The sequence below is a fragment of the Dama dama genome, chromosome 18 (assembly GCF_033118175.1).
Source record: "Dama dama isolate Ldn47 chromosome 18, ASM3311817v1, whole genome shotgun sequence".
In the NCBI taxonomy this organism is placed as follows: domain Eukaryota; kingdom Metazoa; phylum Chordata; class Mammalia; order Artiodactyla; family Cervidae; genus Dama; species Dama dama.
This window is the reverse complement of record NC_083698.1, coordinates 41787139-41813843: the sequence shown is the minus strand read 5'-3', so window position 1 is coordinate 41813843 and position 26705 is coordinate 41787139. Positions and strand designations below refer to the sequence as shown.

At 36.7% G+C, this 26705-nt stretch overlaps 1 protein-coding gene and 1 non-coding gene across 2 annotated transcripts in view; both read right to left on the bottom strand.

Moving 5' to 3' along the window:
* FAM185A (family with sequence similarity 185 member A) overlaps nt 1–26705 on the bottom strand; it is a 69766-nt gene that overhangs the window by 24553 nt on the left and 18508 nt on the right. The window contains exons 5-7 of the mRNA XM_061165173.1: nt 15021–15062; nt 4735–4830; nt 689–823 (exon numbers count right to left, since the gene is read on the bottom strand). Of these exons, the coding sequence (XP_061021156.1) occupies nt 689–823; nt 4735–4830; nt 15021–15062 (273 nt within the window). The remainder of the gene's footprint in view (nt 1–688; nt 824–4734; nt 4831–15020; nt 15063–26705) is intronic.
* On the bottom strand, nt 21080–21151 carry TRNAC-ACA (transfer RNA cysteine (anticodon ACA)). Its single transcript has one exon. It is a non-coding gene; the product is annotated as a tRNA-Cys (tRNA).

Below are 26705 nucleotides of genomic sequence, written 5' to 3'. Positions count from 1 at the left end.
TTTGATTATAGTAAAAAACACAGAAAATAAAATTTACCATTTTATTGTTTTTTATTATAATAAAAAATCAATCATTTTATCAAATTACAATCATTTTAACTATTTTAAAATCTATAATTTAGTAGTGTTAAGTATATTCACATTGTTGTGCAATAGATCTCCAGAACTTTTTCATCTTTCAAAACTGAAACTTTATACCTGTTGAACAACTCCCCATTTTCCTCTCTCTCTATTTTGATTCTTTACATATCCCATATAAATGTAATCAGACATTATTTGTCTTTCTGTGACTGGCTTATTTCACTTACTGTAGTGTCCTCAAGGGGCACTGATGTTGTAAGCATATAACAAGATTGCCTTCCTTTTAAAGGCTAAGTTTGCACACTCATGTTCATGACAACATTATTCACAGTAGCCAAGAGGTAGAAGCAACTCAAATTTATATTGATGGTGAATGTATAAATGAAATCTCTTTGATAGGAAAGTTTTAAAAATCTATTTTATCCAAAGACAGGACTAAATGCCTGCAACTGTATTACTGATAAGCAGCTAGAAGAAAAATGTGTCAAACATCACTTTGTGACAACAGAAAAGAATAAAGATTAAAGCTGCAGTTAAGAATAGCATATTTCTACTTATAGATAGACAATGACTATTCATCTTACATAGCAAAACGCAATCTCCTTACCAGTAATTATCACACCATCATCTCTATGAGCTTCATGCATTTCTTCAACATGGACATCTGAGTTCACATCAATCTCTTTCCCTGATAACTGTAAATAAGCTTGAAGAGAAGATGCAACCTTGACAAGAATAGAGCCTGTGATAAATTTAAAGGAGAGCTTATTTAATGCAAAGAAATAAAAAGTACTGGAGACTATTATAAAAATTATTTAAAGAGTAGCATTGCTCCCAATAGTCTGTCTTTACTCATCAGTATATTTGATTTAAATAGTAATACCTTTTCCTCACTCTCAGGTGGTCAATATATCTTATTCCCAAGGCAATCACAGTATCTTTTGTCAAGAATATGAGCCACTAGGCCATCATGAACTACTATTTCTTCTTTTGCCAACAGTCTTAGTCAGCTTGTCCAATACCAGAAAAGTGAGTTTAATAGACATGCAGCTTATAGACAGAATTTACCATTAAGTGCGCATTTACTAAGAGCCAGACACCTTCATTACGCTATCTTTTAATTTCCCTCTCAACTTTATGAGGTATTATTGTAATCCCAATTTTACAGGTAAGAACTTGCTTAAGTTTCCACGACAGCTATTGCTAGAATCAAGATCCACTACAATGACAACAAACCAGTGCTCTTTATAATTGGGGTATTTCATACACTGCTACCTCATTGTATTACCAGACTGTGATCTCACTGATCACTATAACATAACTAGAACCCTGAGCTCTTATGCTTTCAGTAGTACCTTGTTTGTGGGGGAGGGGAGGGTCAATAACAAAAATTTAAAAAGGAATATTTAGATTTCAACTCGCTAATGTTTCTTTTAATGGATTACAGACTTTTTTTTGGTGTACCTGAAGCAAGACACTCAACTTTATTTCTACTACAATCTTACCAAAACAACAAACACCTGTTAAGGAGGAGTCATTTTTCAAAACAACTACATGGACTGCAGTGAAAATTTACCAGTACATTCTCGTTTCAAGAGGTTTTTTCCTCCATTTCTTACATATCAAATAAATAAGAGGCCCTTCCCATAAAACAGTAACCTCATCTCTGTCCACAAAGAAGGTCAGGATGACAACTATTGTGAATGCTGTAAAGACTGCTTCTAGAAGGCTTTTGTTTATGGGTCACTGTGTGCTTTCCAGTTTGGTTAACATCAGCTTACGTTTCCCTAAGTAATTCTGTATCTTTTTAGCGTTTCTAATGGGAGCTGGAAATCTGGAGTTAAAACTGATGGACTTTAGCATTTACTCCTCGTAAGGGGAGAACAAAGCACATTACTATAGTTGGTTTATCTTATTTAAAAAACAAGTTGCTTTTCAGAATTTCAGTGTCAGCTACTTAAATACGAGCTGCCCATAAAAACATATTATGAGGGCTTTAGGAAAACTCAAAATAAAAGCAAACTAGGAAAATGTCACGATAAATAGAAGATACATGTTCTTCTACCAAGTATACTTTAAAATGTAGAAAATAATGGATTTTAAAAACCTTTTCTAAAGGTTTTAAAACTTTAAATACATCAAATGTGATAATTTTAAAAACATTTTTTTCTGTTCTTAAATAAAGGGACTGTAAATTTGTGGGAGTCTTAAAAATGTTAAATGATGCCAAGAGTTCTATCCTTTTCTCTCCACACCCTTAAAGAACAAAAACTATCACTATCAAAATTCCATTCCTATCTGTGAATGAAGGCTCACGATTTTTGAAAGCTCTACCCAAAGTGCCATCTCTAACACTATCTTCTTTAGAAAGGGCAGCACCTATTTATATCTTCAACCTCTTTTCACTTCAAAAACTGCTTCATGGCTACTGACATCAATACCATTTTTTAAAAATTAAAAAGTGAATACTAATAATAGCATCATTTATTGAAGGGATATTATATGGTTAAGATTAAAGGCTTTATCAAGGAAAAATTTTAAGTGGAAAAGTCAGTACTCAGATGCGACTCTGACTCTCAAGCCTAAACACAGCCTTTTCAAATGAATTCATAAGGTCACCATGTTAACTTTCATAGGAAGAGAGGAAATAAGCATTGTGACAGTTTTTTTCACTTGGCAAAATGACTACAGGGGCCGAAAGGACAGTGGAGGAGACTCAAGTGGCTGGCTCTTAAACCCTTCAGCAAGACAGTGGCAGAGTTGGAAAGGATTCCAGATGTCTTTACTAACTAGTAAGCAACAGAATTGTGAAAACTTTCCATCACTCCAGAAAGTTAGTGCTCCCAAGTCTAGTGAGAATTAAGAGACCTGAATTAAGATAGCAAACTTTGTTTCCAGTTATCTTTACACTCCTGCCAGTATCATGGTCCCAATAGGAGAAAACATAAAATTGTAATTTCAATCAAATCTTGCAATATCATGTGCTATTTCAGTAAGTTACTGGAAAAACAATCCAAATAATAGTTAAAAATACTTCAAATGGACGAAGATTAACAATGCTTTTTGTTTGCTTTTACTTTTTTTCCCATTCATACAAAATAGTAAATGATTTTCATGTAAGAGCTATCTAAAACTATGTTTTTACTCTGTTACTAGTAACATTAAATGTAGTAATGGTTTTTCTCCTTGGGTCTTCACAATACAAGAATGCGATTATATCAATTTTTTTTACATTTACAAAATATCCTAAACAGTATTATTGAAGCTCTTAGAAATTTAGTGAGAACATAATATTATCTTATTTAAAAGGAAAAAAATGTGATCTTAAGAAATCAAATAATACTTGTCTATCAGCAGTAACTTCAGTTTCACATGTTCATGCTTGTAGTTTTATTTTGATACTGAGAGCCTCATTGAACAAAAAAAGTACTAAACCAACATGACAAAGAAATTACTAACAGGAACAACTGGTCTCTATGGAGGTTTTTTTCCTTGTTATAAACATAGCCATGTTCTGGCCTATATGCAAGAGCTTCCAGATTTTCTCTTAAAAAAATTTTATATAGAGGTATGGTTCTTAACTTTCCGAATCCAGATTACCTAAGCCCCTATAGCCAAGCTACTTCAAGTACCCAAGTCACTTATCACCATGCATGTGTACATCTATGTGCATGCATGCATGCAAAGACTTGCATATTCAGCCTTCAGGTGATTAAAAAGTATATAATTTTTCATGAAAGACTTGAACTCTTAGAATAAGCTATTTATATTAGAAATAAGATTACACAAAGAGACACATCATAAGTCTGATACTACAACAGTCCCCAACCTTTTCGGCACTAGGAGAGATTTTGTGGAAGACAAATTTTCCACAGACTGGGGTTAGAGAGGGTGGTGTTTCAGGATGATTCAAGTACATTACTTTTATTGTGTACTTTATTTCTATTACTATGACATTGTGATATATAATGAAATAATTATACAGCTCATCATAATGCAGAATCAGTGGGAGCCCTGAGCTTGTTTTCCTGAGATGAGGCCAAAACACAAGGGATGGGGAGAGACTGTAAATAGAGATAAAGTTTTGCTCACTGGTCTTTTGCTTACCTCCTGCTGTGCAGCCCAGTTCCTAACAGACCAGGGACCACTACTGGTCCATGGCCCAGGGGTTGGGGATCCTTGCTGCAAGAGACTTAGTTAATAATCACTTTAGAGGACCTTCTTGGTGACACGTTTATTTCAGGATCATACCTTCAAAAGTATTATTCTAGCATAATGGCCTGAGAAAGTCCTCTTACAAGGGAGCAGGAAAGCTACCAAAAGAATGTATGAGAACTCTTTCCCTCCAAAGAGTATTTATTTCAGACATTAAACTGAAAAATTCCAAAATAACAGTCAATGTTTACAACATTTTTGTTTGTAATACAAAAAAAAAAAAAAAAGATAGTCTTCATGGCCATCTATTCCAAAAGTTTCAAAGATCATTGGTGTTGAGGGCCAGTATTCCAGTCTTTAAATCAGGTTCTAACACAGAAAAATTTTATTGAAATCTCTGTCAGTGTGGATAAGATAATTTGACCATTCTGTTTCCTGAATGTTACATAAAATCTTCTTAATATCATATGTCAAAATAAAACATTGCACTTGGCTAACCTTTATGGACTTTCAATTCCACTTTCCCCAGCTGGCTGACATAAACATCTATGACACCCTGCTGAGCCAAGGCATTTAGACATCCAGAAGACGAACCTAGGAGGAAGAAAGAACCATAAGCATAATCATTATTATCTGAGTAACTGGAATTATAAACTTGAAATAAAAGGCTCTACTTCAGCATTAGGATAAGGAGCTAAGAATCCTGAAGGTTTTCTATTTTCCTTGTAACCATACCATCTTTTGCTTTAAAAATGAAAACAGAACAGAGGTAACAAATCTACACTGAGGTAACTAATAAGAAAATCCCTATGTTTGCAGTAACCTCTAAAACAACGCTAAACATGTTTAATCTAAAGCCCAATTTGTAGGAAGGATATTATGGAAGTAATGACAATCCAAACCATTAAGTATTATTGACAGATTTAGTTTATCATCAACTTTCAAAATTTACTAAAGAATTCTATCTCACATACAGTCACATAGAAGTAGTAGCAAAGTTAATAAAAATAAAAACTCTTATATTTTCTCCTTTTAGCAAATGAGCTAGTACTAAAAAGTGCAGCTAACAGTGAAAGACTACATTACACAAGGTTTTGCTGCATTTCTTAGAGAGATGCAGAGGGGAAGGAATGACATGAAAAGTGGGTGAAGTTTATTTATATCTAAATATTTCAAGTTTTGGAAACTGAACAGGTTATCTTTAAGTCAAGGGAAGAAAATCATAATTAAGGTGGTCTTGGTTTGACACTCAGATTTCCCTTTGTCATCACTGAACCCAGTTTTCAATCATCCAATATTTTAAGTTTCAGGGAATAATGACAGTCAGATGAAGAAGTAAGATAACTGTGGTGAAGAGTTGGAGCTGTGTAGCTTCTCCTTTTTCATCCTTTCCCACAGCAATAGAACTTTGAGCTTTTCTATTTGATTGTCCTGAGAAGATCAAAGAATATTTTTTAGAGAGATCTCGTAAAAAGCATATTTTATTAGGTGCTTTTATTACTTCAAGGTAGAAACAAATTAAGGAGTATGGTGAAAATAATGCCAAAAATTATACACTTTTTACAAAACATGAAGAAAAAAAATTTGTATACTCACAAAGGAACCATCATTCTTCTTTAAAATAAATGTTTAAGACTTTAAACAGAGATAAAAACTTGGGAATAAATAGTTTAAAATGTGACTTCAAGATAATTTATAATAATTTATCTCTAACCTATATTCAAAATGCCATTTATTAGATCCAATGTATTTAATTTTTAAGTGTCACAAGTGAACCCAGAAGTTGGGAAGTTAAGCCACTGGAGATAAATGACATGGAGTAGTTGGACAAAGGCAGAGAAGGCAATGGCAACCCACTCCAGTACTCTTGCCTGGAAAATCCCATGGACAGAGGAGCCTGGTAGGCTGCAGTCCATGGGTTCACAAAGAGTCGGACACAACTGAGTGACTTCACTTTCACGCACTGGAGAAGGAAATGGCAACCCACTCCAGTGTTCTTGCCTAGAGAATCCCAGGGACGGCGGAGCCTGGTGGGCTGCTGTCTATGGGGTTGCACAGAGTAGGACATGACTGAAGCGACTTAGCAGCAGCAGCAGCTGGACAAAGATGAATATTTCTCTCCTCAGGTACCAAGAGAAACTCCTATAAAAACTTCTTCAATCAATTCAATTCAAAGCAGTCACTCAGTAGTGTTCGACTCTTTGTGACCCCAGGGACTGAAGCACACCAGGCTTCACTGTCCAGCACCAACTCTCGGAGCTTGCTCAAACTCATGTCCATCAAGTCAGTGATGCCATCCAACCATCATCTTCTGTCATCCCCTTTTCCTGCCTTACTGCATCCTAAAGAAAAACTTCTTACTGCATCCTAAAGAAGCCAAGTAAAAATATATTACGGTAAAAAAAAAGAAATGTAAACTACAAAATGTGTATTACCCCAAGCCGAACAAAGTAAAATATTTGAAACGATATTTAATTTCTTGCTTTTTCTAGGGGAAACCCATAAGATTTTTATATAGCTCATAAACAATGCTTTTCACTTCTTTTTCTCTTCACATGGGACATAAACAATAGCTAAGTAATTATATCCTAACCCATTAATAAATTATACACTCATGTTATCAGTCTTGAGCTCTAATACTGGCCCACCCACTGGAGGCTGTCCAAAAAATTAAAATTCAAGATGTGTTTTCAAAAGAGAAAGCAAAGGTAATATTTTAAAAGCTATGTAGTGGCAACTCTCTCCAGTATTCTTGCCTAGAGAATCCTATGAACAGAGGAGCCTGGTAGACTACAGTCCACTGGGTCACAAAGAGTCGGACACGACTGAGCAACTTCACTTTTCACTTTAATACAAATGAATGGAACTAAAAATTAATTACCAAGAGTCAAATTAAGGCTTCATTCATAGAATTTCATTTTACGGAGATTCACAAAACAGAGAAATTCTATTATAGATCTTGGAAGAAGCCTTAAGGAAAAAAGCGTAAGAGATTAAGTGAACAAAAATTACTAGTACAGACACTGACTGGAATAAATAAAATCCCACAGAGAGTTTTCTATCACCACAACTTTGGAAAAAGATTTTGTTCATCTGACAGAGACCACTGAGTCTTCCTGGAAAATTACACACACAAAAGGGAAAAACTGATGTCAGCTACCAGCTAACACTACATATAACCAAATAAATAGATATTTGTAATATATACTCTGCTATTAAGCAAAGAATAACAACTAAGCTCAAAAGGCTAAAATTCCAAACTTTTCTATTTTCTTTCAGATAAAGGGAGAATTCTCTTGAAATTGTTCAAACACATTCAGAAAGTTCTTCTCAATTTTTATAATTTTACCTCATTTCAACATGCAGATAACTAAAGAACAGCAACACAAAAGATAATGATTTTGCAATTTGATTCCTACACTTCCAAAGCTACACTAATTTCAAGAACAAGGAACAAATTTCATATACAGGATGGAAAGGATTTGCAAAGGCAGAATTTTAAGGTCACTTTGAGGAAAATTTTCTAAATTAATGTCCTGCCCCTAGGAATTCTGTTAGGAAGGTAGCTTATAGCAGGCTGGGCTTATAAAAAACACACAAGGCAACTGCTACTACCAGCCCCCCTCAAAAAAAAAACTATGAAAATATCCCTTTTAAAAAGATATAATTTCCAGTACACAGCTTCTGGAAGTGCCTTCCAAAAGAGGGAACACAGAACAGGCAAAGTAAGGCTGGGTGAGCAACTTCTATTCCACCATTATCTACTATCAAGCCCTGCTTTCTCCTACAGACTTTTTAAAAATGGAAGATGACCAGGTATTCCAGAAGAAAGATACTATTTTAAAAATTATAAGTGTAGGCAAAATTAGGATTTTTATATACATAATCAAATTTTTTTATAGAACTTCAGCTTCTAAGACAGCTCTATATGTATTACGGAAATTAGGAAGAACAGGGTTTTTGTATGTAGCTGCTGCTGCTGTTGCTAAGTCACTTCAGTCGTGTCTGACTCTGTGCGACCCCATAGACGGCAGGCCACCAGGCTCTGCCGTCCCTGGGATTCTCTAGGCAAGAACACTGGAGTGGGTTGCCATTTCCTTCACTGCACGAAAGTGAAAAGTGAAAGTGAAGCCACTCAATCATGTCCAACTCTTAGCGACCCCATAGACTGCAGCCTACCAGGCTCCTCCATCCATGGGATTTTCCAGGCAAGAGTACTGGAGTGGGGTGCCATTGCCTTCTCCGTTTGTATGTAGGTTAGAATGTATATATAAAATCCAAGTGATTGAGGAGGTTACCTAAGAAGCAGATCAATTATATTATCTAAACTAGATTTAAAGGACCATAATTACACATATTCTTAAAAGGAATCATGGAGATAACAGGATATTTTCCTGAAATTAGACAATATAATAACTGTATCATCTTTAGCCTCTTAATATTCCAATTTGATAATACTGTATAGCCTTTTCTCTACATCCATTCCAGTATTTTGAAACCTCTGGTAAACTAACAAATTTCCTTCTCAGGTACCTAAATAACTTTTTCTTTGTAACTGTCTTGCTTCTACTGATTTCAATTTCTCAAAACTCAAGTTATGAAGTGATTTTAATTAGGTTGTCTTGATTTGCTGAGCTGCCTCAACTTTGTCCAACAAATCTTCTGATTTAAGGAAAACAAAAATCAACCAATCAAGAAATTTCAAATAAACATTACCCACTAGTCACCTTTGGGATTAAGGTACCAGACCCAACATTTCTCCAGAATCATAACAACAATGGTCTTTAGATTTTATAGCAGGGTTGTCAAATTACAGTCCACCTCTTCTTATTATTAATAAAGTATTATTGGAACACGGACACATCCATTTGTTCGTATACTGTCAATGGCTGCTAGCATATCAAAATGAGAAAGCTGCAGAGTATTCATAGACTATGTGGCTCACAGAGTCCAAAAATTTTACAATATGGCTCTTTACAGATAAAGTCTGCTGCTCCTAGAGCAAAACATTTTAAGAAAATGAGCTTCCATCCCCACCAAAAAAACACAATGTTAAATTTGATTCTACTTAATATAAAGATTTATCAATTTAGTAAAATCAGTTCTTTTTCCTAAGACTTCAGTAATGTACAGATAAGTACACAACTCTTGCTTACAGAAATGAAAAAAATTGTTGTCTCAGGGCAGTTCTGACTCTTCATTGACCCTGATTGCTTACTATTTTCTAGCACTAACAGAGTTGTTTCCATCCAATTTATTAAAGTGAGAAACAGCACATCACCAAGTAAGTAACTAGGACTATAATGACTTGCATAAAGATTATGTCAGCTTATTTGTTTATATATTTAATCTTTTACACAGTATACTCTTATTAAACAAAAAATTAGCAATGCTGATTTTTTACTTACAAAAGAGCTCAAGTGGGCTCCTCATGAATTGTATGGCATCTCCTGCTCTGGCTGTCAGTAAAAATGGGATCTATTCCCACAAATCAGTGACTTAGGTCCAGATATATTCAAAGGAAGAAACCTGTAACAGGATCCAAACAACTTTGATTTCTATATAAATTCTGGATGAATTCTGCTGTGCTCTCCTCTCACTTCCACTCTCATTCTCCTTCCCTCCCTTCTTTTTTCTGACTTAATACTCAATATGAAAGCATATTTTAAAATAATAGCATAGTGTTTTACTATTTTTTTCATTTAATTAAATGTCAGGAATATCCTTTTATAATGTATACTACAGACCTAAGTAATTATATTGTTAAAGGCTGAAGAACATTCACTTTATGACTGTATCATACTATATTTAGTTATTCTCTTACTGGGAACAACCTAAAATGTATACTTTCTTTTGCTATTAAAAACAGAGATGATATGTACATACATCATATATATATCTTTATATCCTCATGTATATATCCTTATATCCTTACCAGAGTCTCTCCTAGAGATAAAGTTCTAAAGGAAGTGCTGGAACAAAGCAAATGTAGATGCTTCCAATTTTAATATACAGTTACAAACTGACTTACATAATGATCAATTATATCTGAACTAACAATTGATGGGAATCCCGGTTTCACCCTAACTTTCCCAACAATGGATATTATCAATGTTTTAAGTCACGACGGTTTATACTTAGATGCTTTTGATTAGCAGTAAGGTGAAACAACACTGTGCATGTATACACAATATTTCTTCTGTGAAATACTTGCTCATGTTTATCCATGTTCCCATCCCACTAAGTGTTCCTTTTCCTCTCATCTGTTGTACACACATATGGACAGAGATTATATATGAATATATATATTCAACTTCATTTTATAAGCATAGTGTAATCCTAATAACAAAACTTACAGAGATTTTACAAAATAAAAAATCACAGATCAGCATTCATCATAAACATGAATATAAAATCCTTGACAAAATATTAGCAACTGGGCTTTCCTGGTATAGTAAGTAGTAAAGACTCTGCCTGACAATGCAGGGGACATGGGTTCAATCCCTGGTCTGGAAAGATACCACATGCCGTGGAGCAACTTAGTCCTTTCGTCACAACTACTGAGCCTGTACTCAAGAGCCCACAAGCCACAACTACTGAGCCCACTCACCCTGGAGCCTGTGCTCCACAATAAGAGGAACTGCTGCAATGAGAAGCCCGCACACAGCAACTAGAGAGTAGCCTCCACTTGCCGTAACTGGAGAAAGCCCACACGCAGCAACAGAGACCCAGCACAGCCATAAATAAAATAAATAAATAAATCTCAAAAAAAAAAAATTAGCAACCTCAACCCAACACGAATAAATAGGATCAATTCAGTTCAGTCGCTCAGTCATATACAACTCTTTGCAACACCATGGACTGCAGCACGCCAGGCTTCCCTGTCCATCACCAACTCCCAGAGCTTGCTCAAACTCATGTCCACAAACTCGGTGATGTCATCCAATGATCTCATCCTCTGTCGCCCCCTTCTCCTCCTGCCTTCAGTCTTTCCCAGTTTCAGGGTCTTTTCCAATGAGTCAGCTCTTCACATCAGGTGGCCAAAGTATTGGAGCTTTAGCTTCAGCATCAGTCCTCCCAACGAATATCCTGGATTGATTTATTTTAGGATTGACTGGCTTGATCTCCTTGCACTCCAAGGGACTCTCAAGAGTCTTTTCCAACACCACAGTTCAAAAGCATCAATTCTCCGGTGCTCAGCTTTCTTTATGGTCCAACTCTCACATCCATCCATGACTACTGGAAAAGCCATAACTGACTAGACGGACCTTTGTCAGTCAAGTAATGCCTCTGCTTTTTAATATGCTATCTGGGTTTGTCATAGCTTTTCTTCCAAGGAACAACTGTCTTTTAATTTCATGGCTGCAGTCACCATTTGCAATGATTTTGGAGCCAAAGAAAAAGTCTGCCACTGTTTCCGTTGTTTCCCCATCTATTTGCCATGAAGTGATGGGACCAGATGCCATGATCTTAGTTTTTTGAATGTTGAGTTTTAAGCCAGATTTTTCACTCTCCTCTTTCACTTTTATCAAGAGGCTCTTTAGTTCCTTTTCACTTTCTGCCATAAATAGGATACTATATCATGATTAGGTACGGTTGATCCGAGGAATACAAGGTTAGTTAACATCAAAAATCAATGCAGTTGATCATTAATAGAGTAAAAAAAGAATTAAAAAAGCAATCATTTCAATAAATACAGAAAATATATTTGACAAAATTCAATATCCATTCATGATCAAAGAAAAGGAAAAAAAAAACTTTCAGGAAACTAGGAATAAAAAGAATTTCCTCAGTCTGATAAGAGTATCTATAAAAAGCCTGCATAGCTAACATCACACTTAAAAGGCACAACACTGAATGTATTCCTCTAATACTGGATACTAGGATTGGGAACAATCTGCCACTATTATTCAATTTGTGCTGTAAAACCTACCTAGCCTAATAAGGCATAAGAGAAAAAAGGAAAACAGATTGGAAATAAAGAGATAAAACTATATTAATTTGCAAATGGAATGACTGCCAACCTAGAAAAGAATTCTGGATTCTGAAAAATACACTATTTAGAATACATAAATAAATTTAGCAAGGGCACAAGAAACATAGTCCATGAATAAAGATCAGTTGTATTTTTTTTTATATACCAGCAGCAGACCATTAGAAAATGAAATTTTCTAAAATTCCATTCATAATGGGGCCAAAAAAGCAAATTTAACCAAAGATATCTCAGACTACTACACTGGAAACTATAAAACAAGGTAAGAGAAATTATAGATATGTATAAATGAAAAATGACACTTTGCTTATGAAAGACTCAATTTTTATGAGTGTATCTTTTCTGCAAACTAATAAACTCATTCCACGTTAAGGACTTGCACTGGCTGTCCTCTGTATCTACAGAGCTGTGCATCCAGAATTCTACATGCTTTTTCCCCGTTATTCTGACCTTAAGTCAAGTATCTCTTCTCCAGACTCTCCCTGATTGCTAAACGAAGCAGTTTTCTTTCCCCTCTATTACACTACCCTCTCTTATTTATTCATTACGCTATGTGAAATTATCTTTTGTCATTCACATACTTACTGTCTTTCTTCTCAGCTCAAAGGTGAGCATGAAGACAATATCTTTTGACCAACATATTCCCCAGTATCTACATGAGCTCCTGGTATGGAGCAGGCACTTGGTAAATATATGTGGACTACTTATTGCCATATTCAGGGTTGTCTTCAAATGCTAACACAATTTTAAGACCAATATAAACAGTGACATAATTTATACTTTCTTCCAACGTCTTAATAGAGATATTCAAAGAATCAAAGGAATTTAACAAATGAACACTATTATTAAGGTTAAAACATTGTGGCTTACTGTCTTATAGATAATAAAATGAAAGAAGAAAGAGAAGGACACTACCCACTCTTCTTACCCCCATCCAGATTAGTGTGTGTGTGTGTGTGTGTGTGTGTGTGTGTGTGTGTGAAAGTCACCCAGTTGTATTCAACTCTTTGCCACCCCATGGACTACACAGTCCATGGAATTCTCCAGGCCAGAATACTGGAGTGGGTAGCCTTTCCCTTCTCCAGGGGATCTTCCCAACCCAGGTCTTCCCAAACCCAGGTCTCCCGCATTGCAAAGAACTGGATTCTTTACCAGCTGAACTACCAGGGAAGCCCTTAAAATTTATACAGTTAATCATTTATACACTGTGAAAACATCTTCAAAGATGTAAATTACTGTTCATTTCATCCTGGCTGTTGCTATTCTTTTTCAGTATGGGTAATAACGCATTTATTTCCAATTTTAGAAAGAACGGTTTCCCCTTTACGTTCCCACAGTTTATCCAACAATAATACTAGCATTATCATATAAGTATTTCTCAAATTCTCATCTGCCTAAAGGGCCTGCTAGTGGGCAGCGAAACTCACTGTGCCTCCCAACTTAAAATATTCCTTTTCTTTCCTCCCCTTCCCTTACTGCTACAAACTCTACCCATGTCTAGGACTCTCCTCCCGCCCCACACCACCACAGATAGCTCAGCTTTTTACTAGTGTATCTTTTTTTCACCCTAGAAACTTTCCTTACTAACCCCAGATGCACCCTCTGATGGAATGGCCTGAAGAGTCAGCAGTGAATTTTGATTTCTCTCTGGGACAAAGGTAAATCCTGTCATGTTTTCTGTTAAAATGATTGACAACTATCACTTAGGAAGCCTTTATCTTCTATTTATCCCTCACTGAACATAAAGGTTACAATGTCTAGAAATCTTAAAAAGGGATGTGCATCTTAAGTCTGAGAACCCAGAAGAAGTGATAGTGAAAAGGACTGTTGAGTATATTTACCATTTCAGTCAGCACACACACAAAAGAAAACGTGAAATGTCAAAAGGACAAAACCAGGAAGTCGGGGCATTCATACTGGCAATAAGCCATAGCTCCTCAACAAAGATCCTGGTTTTCCACCACTGACCCCTATGCTCTAAGGTCTAAAAATCAACCACCACTCTTAGAGCTCAGAGTGTGCCTTCACCTAACAGGCAAGCAGGTGCAACTAGGGATAGAAAACAGCTCTATCTAAGCTATCTGGGAATCTGAGCTTTTATTCCCACAGGCACAGCATCACATGTGGTGATTAGGTCTAAAGGACCATTAGCCACTGTTAGTTCTGGCCTAGGATTAGAACAAAAACAATAATTAAAATGGCTATTATTTATTGAGTACTTATCATATGTCGGATGCTATGCTAAAGTACTTAAATATCTCATTTAATCCTTACAAGATCCCCATTTGATAGGTTCTTACTGTTATTTCTATTTTTTTCAGAGGTGGAAGCTTAGTTACAGAGCAGTTAGGTAATTTTCCATGAATAGAAAGTGGTGAAATTAGAACTCTAACAGTATTCTGATTGATAGCAAACCTATAATTATGTAGTATTTATAGGATGATGAATCAATGAACTTTTAGAAATAATTTCACACATTCATATATTTATAATTGTTCAGTCGCTAAGTCATGTCTGACTTTTTGTGACCCCATGGACTGCAGCACACCAGGCTTCCCTGTCCTTCACTACCTCCCGGAGTTTATTCAAACTCATGCCCACTGAGTCAGTGATGCCATCCAACCATCTCTTCCTCAGTTCATATATTGGGCCTGCCTATATCTGACTGGTATATCAGGATACTATTAGGTTCTTCGGCTAAATTGTAGATTTTATGTGCTCTAATAAAATATTGCAAATATAGCTATTTTAAAAAGAATGCAAAATTTACCAACAACCACTTAGCACATACCTACTGTGATGTTACCCATCTTGCTTCGTAATGTTATATTACCTGCAAAAGAGAGAAAAAGGCAACTTTACACATTAGGGATAATCTAGAAAGGAAAGGTATTAATAATGTTCTACAGCATGGTTAGATATCCACAAGGTTATTTAATAATATTATTATTGTCATTCACAATTTTTCTCAGTATCACAATCCCAGTCAGAGATTTAGGCGCAACTACAAAATAAATAACTTTAGGTATCTATACAAACTCTCTTCTTCCACTCTAACTTAATCTACTACAGCACAACTGAAAAAACAAACCCCTTTCTGGAAAACATGGAAGAAAAATAATGATTCTTCTAAAAGTTAAAAAATGTAAAAAAATAAATAAATAAAAGACTTAAATGTACTGACTAGGCATTTTCAACCTAAATATTACAATATTTATCAGACCACACAAAGCCAACTTTTGAACCAAATAACACTAAAATAATCCACGGAAAAAAGTAATTACTGTTATTTTTTAGGCCAGTTTGGCAAACCTATCTGTGAGATTTCAGTGGTTTTTCTGCCAAGAGTTTAAAAGGTTTGGGACAGGAGTAATAAATAATTGAAATATGACTAACAAAAAAAAACTTCAAATAGTCCCTTCTTTCAGTGAAAATCTATTTTCCAGGATAAACATAGTACACTGAAACCATTCTTCCCAGTGCCTTCCACCAGCATCAAAAACAGCTGGATTTTTCTTTATGTGTGTTTAAGGGATAATTACTCCTAGAGTTATACCACCTATATTTACTGCACTATTATAATTCTAAAACTATAGTGAAGAGTAAAAAAGGAGTAAAAAAAGAGAATGGTAAGAAACAAGTAGACTAAAAGAAGCTAAGCTATTTAAAATCCCAAAAGATGATGCTATTAAAGTGCTGCACTCAATATGTCAGCAAATTTGGAAGACTCAGCAATGGCCACAGGACTGGAACAGGTCAGTTTTCATTCCAGTCTCAAAGAAGGGCAATGCCAAAGAATGTTCAAACTACTATACAACTGCACTCACTTTTCATGCTAGCAAGGTAATCCTCAAAATTCTCCAAGTCAGGCTTCAGCAGTACATGAAACTAGAACTTTCAGATGTACAAGCTGGGTTTAGAAAGGGCAGAGGAACCAGAGATCAAATTGTCATAGAAAAAGCAAGAAAATTTCAGAAAAACATCTACTTCTGCTTCATTGACTACACTAAAGTCTTTGACTGTATAGATCACAACAAACTGTGGAAAATTCTTAAAGAAATGAAATATCAGACCATCTCACCTGCCTCCTGGGAAACCTGTGAAGCAGGTCAAGAAGCAACAGTTAGAGCTGGACATGGAACAGCAGACTGGTTCCAAACTGGGAAAGGAGTACGCCACGGCTATATATTCTCACCCTGCTTATTTTATTTCACCCTGCAGAGTACATCATGTGGTATACTGAGCTGGAGGAAGCACAAGCTGGAATCAAGATTGCCAGGAGAAATATCAACAACCTCAGATATGTAGCTGATACCACTCTAATGGCAGAAAGCAAAGAGGAACTAAAGGGCCTCTTAATGAGGGTGAAAGAAGAGAGTGAAAAAAGATGACTTAAAACTGAACATTCAAAAAACTAAGAACATGGCATCTAGTCCCATCATTTCATGGCAAATAGATGGGGGAAAAGTGGAAACAGTGACAGATTTTCTTTCCTTGGGCTCCAAAATCACTGTGGACACTGACTGTAGCCATGAAATTAAAAGATGCCTGTTCCTTGGAAGAAAAGCTATGACAAACCTAGACAATGTATTCAAAAGCAGAGATATCTCTTTGCCGACAAAGGTCCGTCTAGTCAAAGCTATGGTTTTTCCAGTAGGTATGTATGAATGTGTGAGTTGGACCATAAAGAAAGCTGAGTGCTGAAGAATTGATGCTTTCGAACTGTGGTGCTGGAGAAAACTCTTGAGAGTCCCTTGGACTGCAAGGAGATCAAACCAGTCCATCCTAAGGGAAATCAACCCTGAATACTCATCAGAAGGACTGATGCTGAAGCTGAAGCTCCAATACGCTGGCCACTTGATGCAAAGAGCTGACTCATTGTAAAAGACCCTGAAACTGGGAAAGACTGAGGGCAGGAGGAGAAGGGGGTGACAGAGGATGAGATCATTGGATGGCATCACTGACTTGGTGGACATGATTTCGAGCATGCTTTGAGAGATAGTGAAGGATAGGGAGCCTGGCAACCTACAGTCCATGGAATCACAAAGAGTCAGACACAACTTATCAACTGAACAAAAACAACGAAAGAAGTAAAGAGCAGAAGAATAAATTTTGTCTCAGAATTAATCTAGGATGAGTAAAATCATTTATTTCATTTCATGTATCTTTTAAATACTGACATGTATCAGTACCTGGGAAAAAGAAAAACAAAGAAAGGAGGCACTTGATTCATTTGTCCAACAGTTAAATGTGCTTTGACTGTAAAAATTTCTCTAAAAGAGAAATTATATTTCATCATACTTCATGTGAGCATATGAACAAGAGGTACACTTGTGTAGGAGTAAAACTTGGTTTGTGTACTTTGGCCACCTCATTCGAAGAGTTGACTCATTGGAAAAGACCCTGATGCTGGGACGGATTGGGGGCAGGAGGAGAAGGGGACGACAGAGGATGAGAAGATTGGATGGCATCACCGACTCGATGGACATGGGTTTGAGTAAACTCCGGGAGCTGGTGATGGACAGGGAGGCCTGGAGTGCTGCGATTCATGGGGTCGCAAAGAGTTGGACACGACTGAGCGACTGAACTGAACTGAAGCTTATAAAATTATTTTCAAGTTTCAGTAATTTACAAGGCTGTGCAGATCCTCCTCTTACATGGTTAACTAAATATTACTTCACTGATGTGTTCTAGATACTCTTCCAATTTTCAAACCCAGTAAATGCAGATTCACATGCAAATAGTGGCCAAGGATCATAAAGCTGCTAAGATAGCTTCCAATGATCCCTGCCTCCTGGTATTCATGCCCATGGAGCTCCTTCACTCATATGGAAGCTGGACCTACTGATGCTTTTAACAAAGAGAATAAGGGCAAAGGCAATGAGATGTTACTTTCAAGACTAGGTTACAAACGATTCTTGCATCTGTCTTGCCAGCTCCCTTTTGCTGCGATGGAAGCCAGCTAGCCATGTTGTCTAACTTCCTTATGAAAGACACCCAAGACCAAGGACCTAAAGAGGCCCCCAGCTAATAGAATCTGAACTGAATCCTGCTAACAACAACATGAGTGAACTAGAAAGCAGATTCACTTTTGGCTGAACCTTCAAATAAACCCATGGCCCCATCTGATACCTTGATTACAACCTCAAGAGAGATCTTGAGGCAGAAGACCCAGTTAAGTGACACCCAGATTCCGGACCACCCAAAGTATAAGAAAATAAGTGTTTGCTGTTTTCAGCTGCTGAATATATTACAAAGGAAGAGGTAACTAGAAAAGATGTTGAAAGCTGGATGTGGGGTGATGCCACAATAAATAACTAAAAATATGGGAATAGCTTTGGAAATTGGCAGTAGGCATAGGTTGGAAGGATTTTTAGGAGCATGGTAGAAAAAGCCTAAATTGCCTGAACAGTGTGTTAGTAGAAAGCTGGACTTTGAGTGCTTCTCATATAAGGGCTTAAATGGAAGTGAAAAAAGTGTTTTGGAAACTGGAGGAAGGCAGATCTTTGTTAAGCAGTATTAGAAACTTCGCAACACTATCACATTCAGTAATGTGGAAAGTAGGAAATGTGCCTAATGAACTGAATGATCTAGTTAAAGAGATGGCCAAGCAGAGTTAAAGTGTCCTTGGTGCTGCCTACTTTTTCTTGTAGCATCTGTAAAATGCAAACAAAGTAAGATAAACTAAAGAAACGATTGTTTAAAAAAACTATCAGGACAAGAATCATTTTGAAAATTCTCAGCTTCTCAAGATGGCAAAAGATGAGAAAGTTAAGAATAGCTTCAACACAAAGTCTGAATTCAGTGTACTGCCAGAACATGGCCTAAAAATGAAACTGATGGATTGACTGTAAAATCTTTTGTCAAGACTCCAGAAAGATTAAGAGTGATACCTCACAGTATTAATTTACCTGTACAAAAAGTCCATTAAACCAGCTGAGGGTATCTCACAGATCCTCTCAATCAAGCAATAGGTCCCCTAGAAAGCTTGCGAGCACCATATCTTAATTTCTCTGCAGAAGTCCACATTTTGAAAAGATTCTTAGATGTGGCCTTCATCTAATAGAATAAACACCAATGTGAATTCATAGAAGGCTGACAAAATTTGTGAGAATTATATCAGCAAACACATTGCTAACTTCGACCAAAAGGGACAGTAACAGTACAAAGTGAAATGAGACCACTGGAGTCCCAAAATTCTGCTGGCAGGAAGCAGATTAAGAAAATTCCTCAGCTGCAAACACATGCTATATTTCATGAAAAAGGAAGGATGACTCAAATGGAGAAACCAAGAGCTCAGAGGGAAAAGCCTGGAAACCTTTCTAAAGAATTATCACAAGGCCATGATTCTAATCAAAGAACCTCCAATGTTTTCCTACCTAAATTTCAAAATCATTATGGACCAATGACTCCGTTGTGCCCCTTACTCTTCTCCCCTCTGGACAGGAAAGTCAATAGCAATCACCCTCTGTGTATCCCAGCACTGTGTGCTTAGTGTGCAGGTGGTGTGTATGGGTGGAGGAGGTTAGAGAACAGGTCTCAAGACTGAGAACTATACTTGAGGAGTTAGACCTAAGCAACTATACCCAAGGAGGCTCATCTACATCTGGATCTGATTTTGGTGTAGACATTCTGGACTCTGAGCAGATATGCAATAGGATGAGACTCTGGGAACCTTGAAAGGAAGGGAGTGTATTTTGTATGTGGGAAGGACACAAATCACTTGCAGGGGGTGCAGAGGATAGACTGGCCATTCAAAACCTTATAGGCTATCTAGTGGGATACATACATGAAAAGTTAAAAATGAGTGTTTATTAATAATTTTAAGTTCATGTTGTAACTGAATAGTATGTATTAGGTTCCATAACTATTCTGAGGAAGCAGACTAAAATGATGTGGCATGAACAGGGAGAAAATCATATTGGAGATTTCATCAGAGTCTATGTTTGAAATATGAGTAAAATTTGATGCTGAGGGGGAAAGATTTTGTTGAAAAGGTATGTAAGCAAAGGTAAAAAGGTGTAACTACATGTGCTATATTTAAACCATGCTCATCAGTTAGGTTGGAGCAACTAGGCCAGTCTATGAGGACAGGGATTAAGTGTTTCTTACTTAGCATTATATTTTGAGAGCTTAGCATGTTGCCCTGTATATAGTAAATGCTATTATTTTTTGAACCTATGTTCAAATTTAGTTTGGAAAAACAGGTAAAAACAAATTTGTAGAAGAATCATAGAGTGTTTAGTCTACTGACTTTGTCCTATACTAAAGTCAAAGAAGAATTTCAAGATAAGAAGAACACAAGAAAAGCATCTAGTATTCATTCCTTCCTAATCTTTAGGAAGATTAAGCTTGTGTCAGACACTCAGAATTCTCTTTACTGTTTTCACCTTATGAACACCTTAAAAATAAGATAAAGCAGACCTCTTATATTTGTGATTCTAACTATTAGTAAAACAACAATAAAAAAAACTGACATAGTTCTATAGTCAGTCATTTAGTTAGTGAGTTCACCCATTCAGCAAGACAAAAGGAGCTTTACTAGTCTCCAATGAATGCAGTAAAAATTTTTTTAAACAAAAATAGAAAATGTGGTCTTTTTCAAAAAGTCAGTTAGTAGTGAGTATGATAAAAGTGATCAAGAAAACAATGGTTTTAGAGTCAAAAAACAGAAGTTTTAGTTTCATTAAAAAAAAAAAAAAAGAGGACTAGTTAAATTATAAAGTGAAGTCGCTCAGTCATGTCCGACTCTTTGCAACCTCATGACTGTAGCTTACCAGGCTCCTCTGTCCATGGGATTTTCCAGGCAAGAATACTGGAGTGGGTTGCCATTTCCTTCTCCAGGAGATCTTCCCGACCCAGGGATTGAACCTGGGTCTCCCGCATTGTAGGCAGATGCTCTACCATCTGAGCCACCAGGGAAGTCAGTTAAATTATAGCAGAATCTATACAGTCTCAAACTACATCTCTCTTGAATGTTAGAGTTCTGTACAGGAAAAGCATAAGGGAATAATAAAACTATGGAAATAAAGAATATCTGTAAATATAAGGAATACATCAAAATGTTTCTGTTAGTGCTAAAGGACTTTTAAAACAATAAACAAAAAAATATTCTCAACTCATCAAACTGTTTAGAAAATCTCTACCCTAAACAGAAATATTCCAAGGTCATTATCTCAAATACTTTGTGGAAGAAGACAGAATATTTTAAAGTACACAGATCAACCGAATGGACATTACCAGCACAGTTTTCTATAATTTGGTTTTACCTTTCTCCATCACCAGATGGTGAAAACAATAAACAAATCAACTATCTGAGAGGAGTAGACCTTTGTAAAAGCTTTCCTTTCAATAAAGCAGATGCCATATGATCTGTAATAATTATGTGTGCTTACTCTTCTTTCAAGTTATTTAATTTTTCCACAAAATCCAATGTTTGAGAAAATAAACAGTTCTCCTTAACTAGCCACTCTTCACTCTAAAAGGATCAGAGGAAGAATTAGCTATCAATTTAAAGAAAAATAGTTTATTTTTCTTCACTAAAATAAATGTGATTTTGGTAAAAACAGCACACATGCTCTCATTATCCAAACAGAAATAAGATATCCTTAAAGGTTAAATCCTTTTTGTGCTTCTTTTTTAAGGGGAAGATTGGGGGAGCAGAAAGAAAGTATTTTCTACATGCAAGCACACAGCTAAATGCAAAGCATATAGAGGTAAATAAAACATGATCCCTGCTATTGAGGAGTTTACAATCAGGCAAGAATTTATGGGTCAATGGAAGGCCAGAAATGGAGAAAGGCTGCTTTAGCTGATTATGAAAAGATTACTAAAAGTAAATGAGATAAAGAAAGCTGGGAAAAACATTTTAGAAAGACTATAACTGATCTGTATGATCAAAAGCTCTGATCAAAAACTCAGAAGTATAAAACAGGTATGAATGTATACAGGAAGAAGTAAGAGATTGTGTAATTCTAAAACACAAAGCATAAGGTCAAAAAAAGGTAGTAAGTTAGCTAAGTCACTGAGTAGGAAAGGGTTTGGGTAAAACAATGCCATGTTCAATGTGCTTCTTTTCTAATAAACAATCATATAATAGTTCCCTAATAGCTCAGTTGGTAAAGAATCCACCTGCAATGCAGGAGACCATGGTTTGATTCCTGGGTCGGGAAGATCTGCTGGAGGAGGGATAGGCTACCCACTCCAGTATTCTTGGGCTTCCCTGGTGGCTCAGCTGGTAAAGAATCTGCCTGCAATGTGGGAGACCTGGGTTCTATCCCTGAGTTGGGAAAATCCCCTGCAGACAGGAAAGGCTACCCACTCCAGTATTCTGGCCTGGAGAATTCCATGGACTGTAAAGTTCATGGGGTGGCAAAGAGTCAGACACGACTGCGAGACTAGCACTTGCACTTTCACACAATAGTTAGGACAATGAATTTGAAGAAGGCAAGACTGGAAGCAAATTTATTGCTACAGGTGAGGCAAGAGCTGACAAGAATCTTAATTAGAAGAGTAGAAATTTGGAAGAAAAAGATGGGATAGATTGAAAGAAGTATTTAGGTGAGTGTGCTTGTGCAGCTCAGTCATGTCTGACTCTTTGCAAACCCACGGACTGTACCTGCTAGGCTCCTCTTTCCATGGGATTCTCCAGGCAAGAACACTGAGTGGGCTGCCATTTCCTCCTCTAAAAGAATTTCCCAACCCAGGGATCAAACCTGTGTCTCCTGCATCTCCTGCAATGGTAGGCGGATTCTTTACCACTGAGCCACCTAAAACGTATCTAAACTTGGTGTTGACTAGATGTGGAAGGTGACAGAAGTTCAGGATTACTTCTGGATTTCTAGTTTGGGAAATAACATACATGGTAGTATTAGAATCTGCAAATGGAAATAAAAGAGGAGGAATACATTATGGATGAGGTTGGGGGTGGGGGCTGGGAAAATAGGAGAAAAGAAGTTAGAAACATGAAGTCATCAGAGAAGACTCTAAGGATCCAAATGGCTATGTCTACTAAGGAGATGGATGTATAAGTTGGAAGTCAGGGCTAGAGATACAAATTTGAATTATTGGAATACACTGGTAGTTGAATCAAAAGTGTCTAAGATGTCCAAAGAAAAGAAAGAACTAAAAGAACAATGAAACAGGATGAAATGCTGAATACCAAGGGGGTGTGTAAAGAGGAGGAATTCACAGACATTTGAGAAAAAGCAATTTTAAATACTGATGCTTTCAAATTTGGTGCTGGAGAAGACTCTTGAGAGTCCCTTGGACTGCAAGGAGATCAAACCAGTCAATCCTTAAGGAGATCAACCCTGAATATTCACTGGAGGGACACATGCTGAAGCTGAAGCTCCAATGCTCTGGCCATCTAACATAGAGAGACGATTCACTAGAAAAGCCCCTGATGCTAGTAAAGACTGAAGGCAACAGAAGAGGACAACAGAGGACGAGCTGGTTAGACAGCATCAACGACTCAATGGATATGAACCTGAGCAAACTCTGGGTGATAGTGAAGGACAGGGGAGCCTTGCATGTTGCAGTTCACAGAGTCAGGCACGACTTAGCGACTGAACAAAAATTATAAATATAAGCTGTGACACAGACGCCAGCACCCACTAATATTTGTGTGCCTCTCTCCTTCCTTAAAACACACTAAGTTCTTTATCTCAGACTTCTATAATTAAAGTCATTTTAAGACATTCTGGCTAACAAATTTCTCACATGATCCTCTATGATCTCTCTTCCTTTAGTGGAAGCTTGGAGGCCATACACTAAAAATGGCATTATCACCTTTAAGGAAGGAGTCCAGTCCCTCCAAGGAAATGAGCGGAGTCCAAACATTGCATGGAATAGCAGCGTATTTATCACATGTCTAAATCATGAAAGAAAAAAAAAAAAATCTACGCTATCTGTACCACAAAGGAAGCTACAATTTCATATAAAAAAGTTTAAGTGTCCAGATTCAACATTAACATAAATTATGTGTCAAAGGACAATCAAACTTAATGAACTTAAGAATAAACGCTAAAATTAGAACAAAGCATTTTCATGAGTTTATGAAGAATCCCATTTAATCCAATAAAAGTTTTCTTCCTTTAGAATTTCGTATTTCTGAGTTTCTAAATTCATAAGTCAGATTTATAAATTTACCAGAACTTATATGTTCTTCTTAGAGAAAACTGAAACATATCTTTATGAAGTTTTGAGTGCTATCAAAATTATTAATTGTATTTGCATAGTTTATGTAATTTTACTTTTGTGAAAGTTTCTAAAATCCAAAGTTATTTAAGAAAGCATTTAGCATGTATATATTGCTAAATCTTTTGGCAATAAAGGACTTCTGAAGTACAGAAAGATGAGAACTAACAGTCATCAATTTATTAATGTATGTTCCCAAAGAGCCTAAAATAAGATCCTAAGTTATACAGAGAATCTAAATATTTTAAATAGTTTTATTCATTAATCATTTATTCCAAAAAATAACATGTTAAATATAAAACACTAAAATGACTGTCATGAGTACTCCTATATATTAAACCCAATTAATTTATTTAAATTGTAAGTAAAATCAATCCCAGCAAACCATTTCAAGGAAGATTTTCTTTCTGAGTCAGGATACTATATATTTATAAATGTTCTAAAAATATATTTACTAGAATACATATAAATACAGAATTCTTTAAAAATCACAAATATTCAAATAGCAGAATACAACAAACTACACTTTACAAAGAATCTAATTTTTGACAACATAGAAGAAAATCAAAAGATAGTAAACTGTAATAAAATTTTACATCTGAACACAAACTATTCAAGTACTTATTCTCCCACTAGATTCTCAGTGCCAGAACATTAGGGAATTTTTGTTGAATCAAAGAATACACTAGTTTCTTCTGTATTAGAAGGCATACATACTTAATATGTGATTCAACATTCAGCTCAGTTCAGTCGCTCAATCGTGTCTGACTCTACGACCCCATGGACGGCTGCATGCCAGGCCTCCCTGTCCATCACCAACCCCCAGAGTTTACTCAAACTCGTGTCCATTGAGTCAGTGATGCCATCCAACCGTCTCATCCTCTGTCATCTCCTTCTCCTCCCGCCTTCAATCTTTCCCAGCATCAGGGTCTTTTCCACTGAGTCAGTTCTATGCATCAGGTAGCCAAAGTATTGGAGTTTCAGCTTCAACATCAGTCCTTGCAATGAATATTCAGGATTGATTTCCTTTAGGATGGACTGGTTGGATCTCCCTGCAGTCCAAGGGATTCTCAAGAGTCTTCTCCAACACCACAGTTCAAAAGCATCAATTCTTTGGCACTCAGCTTTTTTTACAGCCTAACTCTCACATCCATACATGACTACTGGAAAAACTATAGCTTTGACTAGATGGACTTTTGTTGGCAAAGCATATCTCTGCTTTTTAATATGCTGTCTAGGTTGGTCATAACTTTTCTTCTAAGCAGCAGGCGTCTTTTAATTTCATGGCTGCAGTCACCATCTGCAGTGATTTTGGAGTCCCCAAAAATAAAGTCTGTCACTGTTTCCATTGTTTCCCCATGTATTTGCCATGAAGTGATGGGACCAGATGCCATGATCTTAAGTTTTCTGAATGTTGACTTTTAAGCCAACTTTTTCACTCTCCTCTTTCACTTTCATTAAGAGGCTCTTTAGTTTTTCTGCGTTTTCTGCCATAAAGGTGATATCACCTGCATATCTGAGGTTATTGATATTTCTCCTGGCAATCTTGATTTCAGCTTGTCCTTCATCCAGCCTGGCATTTCTCATGATGTACTCTGCATATAGCTTAAATAAGCAGGGTGAGAATATACAGCCTTGACGTACTCCTTTCCCGATTTGGAACCAGTCTATTGTTCCATGCCTAGTTCTAACTGGTGCTTCTTGACCTGCATACAGATTTTTCAGGCAGCAGGTCAGGTGGTCTGGTATTCCCATCTCTTCAAGATTTTTCCACAGTTTGTTGTGATCCACACAGTCAAAGGCTTGGCGTAGTGGATAAAGCAGAAGTAGAATTTTTTCTGGAACTCTCCTGCTTTTTCGATGATCTAACGGATGTTGGCAATTTGATCTCTGGTTCCTCTGCCTTTTCTAAATCCAGCCTGAACTCTGGAAGTTCACAGTTCACGTATTGCTGAAGCCTGGCTTGGAGAATTTTGAGCATTACTTTGCTACCATGTGAGATGAGTGCAATTGTGTGGTACTCAACATTACAAATGGAGAAGGCAATGGCAACCCACATCAGTACTCTTGCCTGGAAAATCCCATGGATGGAGGAGCCTGGTAGGCTGCAGTCCATGGGGTGGCTAAGAGTCGGACATGACTGAGCGACTTCACTTTCACTTTTCACTCTCATGCATTGGAGAAGGAACTGGCAATCCACTCCAGTGGTCTTGCCTGGATAGTCCCAGGGACAGGGGAGCCTGGTAGGCTGCCATCCATGGGGTCGCAAAGTCGGACA